The 4,154-nt window shown below is 42.0% G+C and overlaps 1 protein-coding gene across 1 annotated transcript; it reads right to left on the minus strand.

Moving 5' to 3' along the window:
• Positions 1–2,729: 2,729 nt before the first annotated feature.
• LOC113838751 (vomeronasal type-1 receptor 4-like) lies at positions 2,730–3,677 on the minus strand. Its single transcript, XM_027434293.1, has one exon. It carries the CDS (start codon positions 3,675–3,677, stop codon positions 2,730–2,732), a length of 948 nt encoding a protein of 315 aa, XP_027290094.1.
• Between the last annotated feature and the right edge of the window lie 477 nt (positions 3,678–4,154).

A 4,154-nucleotide genomic window follows, 5' to 3' on the forward strand; every position in this document is an offset into this window, starting at 1 on the left:
GTCCGAGAAGAGATCTGGAACTAGGAAGATCTCCAGAGACCTACAAGGATGACAGGATCTGACAGTCCAGGCAGTGGAGGAGAGGATGGCCTAGAAGGTCTTCCCCTAGAATGAGATTGATGACTACTCTCTATGCTATCCTAGAGCCCTCATCCAGTGGCTGATGGAAGAAGAGACAGACATCCACAGAAATACACTGAGCTAAATCTGGAACCTAGTTGAAGAGAGGGAGGAATGAAGAATGAAGGTTGGAGAATCTGTACCAGGTTGGAGAAACCCACAGAAACAGTTGGCCTGAAAAAGGGAAAGCATATCGACAGCAGACGCTCTGTGGGAGGCCAGTATGGGACTGATCCAGCCCCCTGATCATGGATGCCAATGGGGAGGCCCCTGCACTTTTAGGAGCCTCCGGAGGTGGACTGGCGTTTTGCCCTGGTGTGTGTGGGGGACTTCGAGAGCCCATCCCACTTGAAGGCATGCACTCTGTCTCTGAACATATGGGGAGGGACCTAGGCCCTGCACAGGAAGATTTGGTGGTCTTGGTGGAGGTCCTGTTGGGGGCCCTACCCTGCCTGGGGAGTGGTGGGTGGATGGGGTGGGGGGTAGGTTGGAGGTGGGGGAGAAGGAATGGGGGTGAGGGGAGGGAGAGGGGAATTACATGTGAAACAAGCCTGTTCCCTAACTTGAACTAATAATAATAATAAAAAGAGAAAAAAAATAAAAAAAAATGGTTGTCTGATAAGACACAGGGGCTTATTCCAACTTTTTGTACCTGTTGAGGTTTGCTATCTTGCCGAGTATGTGGTCAATTTTAGAGAATGTTCCATGTGATGCTGAAAAGAAGGTCTAATCTTTTGTGTTTGAATGGAAAGTTCTATTGTTGTCTGTTTTACCAGTTGGGCCCTAACTTCAGTTAGGTCTTTTGTCTCTTTGTTAAGTTTCTGTCTGCTGGTCCTGTCCAGTAGTGAGAGTGGGCTGTTGAAGTCTTATTTGTGATTTGAGTTTTAACAATGTTTCTTTTACGAATGTTCATGCCTTTGTATTTTGGGCATAAATGTTTAAAATTGAGATTTCTTCCTGATGGATTTTTCCTGTGATGAATATTCAAGGATCTTCTTCATCCATTTTGATTGAATTCAGTTTGAAGTCTAATTTCTTAGATCCTAGGATAGCTACCCAACTCCTTTCTTGGTTGTGTTTGATCGTAATACCTTATCCCAACCCTTTACTCTGACGTAATGTCTGTTTTTGGATTTGAGGTGTATTTCTTGTATGCAACAGAAGTATGGGTTCTATCTTCGCATGCAATTGGTTAGCCTGTGTCTTTTTATAGGCAATTTAGGTCAATTAATATTGAGAGAAATTAAGACCATTGAGTGCTTATTCTAGTTTGTTTTTGTTTTGTTGTCTGTAGTCGCAATGTATGTGGATTTACCCTGCTTTTTCTTTTGGGTTTTGGTAAAGTTGGATTATCTCTTGCCTATGTTTTTGTGATTGCAGTTAATTTCCTTAGGTTGGAGTTTCCTTTCTACGACTTTCTGTAGGGCTGGATTTGTTGATACATGTTTAAATCTGGTTTTGTTGTGGAATATTTTGTCTTCGCCTTTTATATTAATTGAAAGCTTTGCTGGATTTAGTAGTCTGTGCTGGCATCTGTGTTTTTTAGAGTCGGTAGAATATCTATCCAGGTCTTTCTGGCTTCAGAGTTTCCATGGAGAAGTCCGGTGTAGTTCTGATAGGTTTGCCTTAATATGTTAATTGGACATTTTCCTTTGCTGCTGTTAATATTTTTTGTAATTCTTTTCATTAGTTCAAAATAGGAACAAGCTGGTTTTACATGTCAATCCCTTCTCCCTCTCTCTCCTCTCCCGCCAAACCCTTAGTTCCCTACCCGGGAACTACCCCCCATTCCATCCTCTCTCCACTTCCCTGGTAGGATAGGGCCCTCAATGGGGGCTCCACAAAGTCCACCACATCATCCTCTGTCGGGCCTAGGCCCTCCCCCATGTGTCAAGGCCAAGAGTGCATCCCTTAAAGTGGGATGGGCTCTCAACATCCCTTTTTACACCAGGGAAAAATACCAGGGGACCGCTAGAGTGCAGAGGCCATCTTATTGACATCCATATTCAGGGTTCTGGATCTGTCCTGTGCTGCCCTCCCAGACAGCAGTCTGAGGTCCACGTGTTACCCCTTCTTCAGGCCAGCTGTTTCTGTGGGTTTCACCAGCCTGGTACTGACCCCTTTGATCTTTATTCCTCCCCCTTTGCAACTAGGTTACAGAGTTCAGTTCAGTGCATATCTGTGGGTGTCTGCCTCTGCTTCCATCAGCCATTGGAAATAGCATGATACAAAATTAACTCAGATATTGGGATTTCTACACCAGCTTGTTTCTTGGGCCCATTTGATTGGAAAACATTTTCCCAATGGTTTACAATTAGAAGTGTTTTAATAGAGAAAAATCAAGAAGTAAAATATTGTTGAAAATACTTAAAATATATTCCTTTGTCCAAAATGCCAAAAATTGAATAGGTAGTAAATGTTATATTTATTAAAATTATGTACTCAGAGTTGTATTCAAGAAAGGTGTTAACTACATGAATTTAAATGGATTACAGAGTGTCTGAAGTATAACCAATGCCATATCAGGTATTCAAGGTACACATTCAAATTCTTTATCCCTGGAAATCATGTAGACTATTTAGCAATGATGAGAATGTGTTGGTCTCAGCTCAGCCACCGAGTGCACTTTGAAAGCAGGCCATCTTCTTTTCAGAAAAGGAAGCAGTGAATTGCAAAACAAGTTTATTATTCTTCATCAATAAAAAAGGGCAGATGGTTGGGTAGCATGCTCCCAAAATTGCATTAATTCCCTCCCAGTTTGGAATTTTTACTTGTACATAAAAACCAGAAAGGGTGATGAAATTGTTCAAGCAATAAAAGAACACAAAACAGCTCACCATCAACAAGATACTGTGAGTGGCTCTGCCCTCACGAGATGGCTGGCAGGACAGGGTTGTGCTGTGGAGATGCTGGACTCTCTTTCGGTGTCTGTAGAGGACAGTTACCATGAGCAGGCTGGTCCACATCATGATGGCCACGTAGAAGAGATCATAAAGGAGAATGATACTCAAAAATGACCCTGAATTTTGGTGCCCAAAGTGCTTGTTTTGACAGTAAGGATCCAAATATCCATTGCCAAAGTGAGTAGAATTGGTTTTGGCTATAACCATTGGAACCATATATGCATAGATGAGCAGGTTAATGAGCCAGGAGCAAAGTAAGGATGACAAAGTCAACTTGGAGAGTTTAGGCTTAAGCCACGCCCACCTAGAATTACTGGGAGTGATGGTGATGACTTGAAATGTGCTCAGAATAGAGGTGGTACTGATAGACATACCCCGGGAGACTCTGAATATAAATAACACTGCCCTACAGCCAGCATCATCCAGAAATTTGTGTACTCCAAAGAATGACAAAATATGGGATATCAAAGTGAATTTGATCATCATCACATTAACTATTGTCAGGTGCATGGAAACAGAATCGAACAACTTCTTAAAATGAGGCTTAAAGAAGAGAGTATATATGAATAAAATAAACAGTAATGAGTTCCCTGTGACACCAACACATAAATGAGATATCAGACAGACCCCCAAGATGGTATTACTTGGAAGCATGGTCATGTGTGTCAGGGTGTTAGGCCGGGAGTGACAGATAAAAGGACTGTATTATAAAACTATATTTCTAATGAGAATAGTGGGAAAATATAATGATTGACAGCTTGGGAGGAGAACTGGTAAGTGAGAAATGTCCAAATCCTTTCTATTCTTTTGTGTTGTTTTGGACAGGGCTTCTTTGTGAATCACTGGCTTTTCTGGAACTAGCTCTGTAGACCAGGCTGGTCTCAAATCCACAGAGATCCCACTTTCCTCTACCTCCTAAGTGCTGGCATTAGAGATGTGTGCCATCACTGTCTGAAGAAATGTTCAACTCCTTTCAACGTTAGGTTGAAATATGACATGTTAGTAACTGCAATCCAGAGTTTTTGACCATCTTATAGGGTAGAAAAAATTGTTGGAAAGCAGGTCACATCCAGCCAAACACCCTGAATTCATGTCAGGCCGAGATATGTTGACTTTTGTGGTAGCCAAATT

This window comes from Cricetulus griseus, chromosome 9 (assembly GCF_003668045.3).
Source record: "Cricetulus griseus strain 17A/GY chromosome 9, alternate assembly CriGri-PICRH-1.0, whole genome shotgun sequence".
Taxonomy (NCBI): domain Eukaryota; kingdom Metazoa; phylum Chordata; class Mammalia; order Rodentia; family Cricetidae; genus Cricetulus; species Cricetulus griseus.

Bases quoted from the DNA above. Each gene is read 5' to 3' on its own strand.
- LOC113838751 (XM_027434293.1), bottom strand. From the start codon at position 3,677: ATGCTTCCAAGTAATACCATCTTGGGGGTCTGTCTGATATCTCATTTA.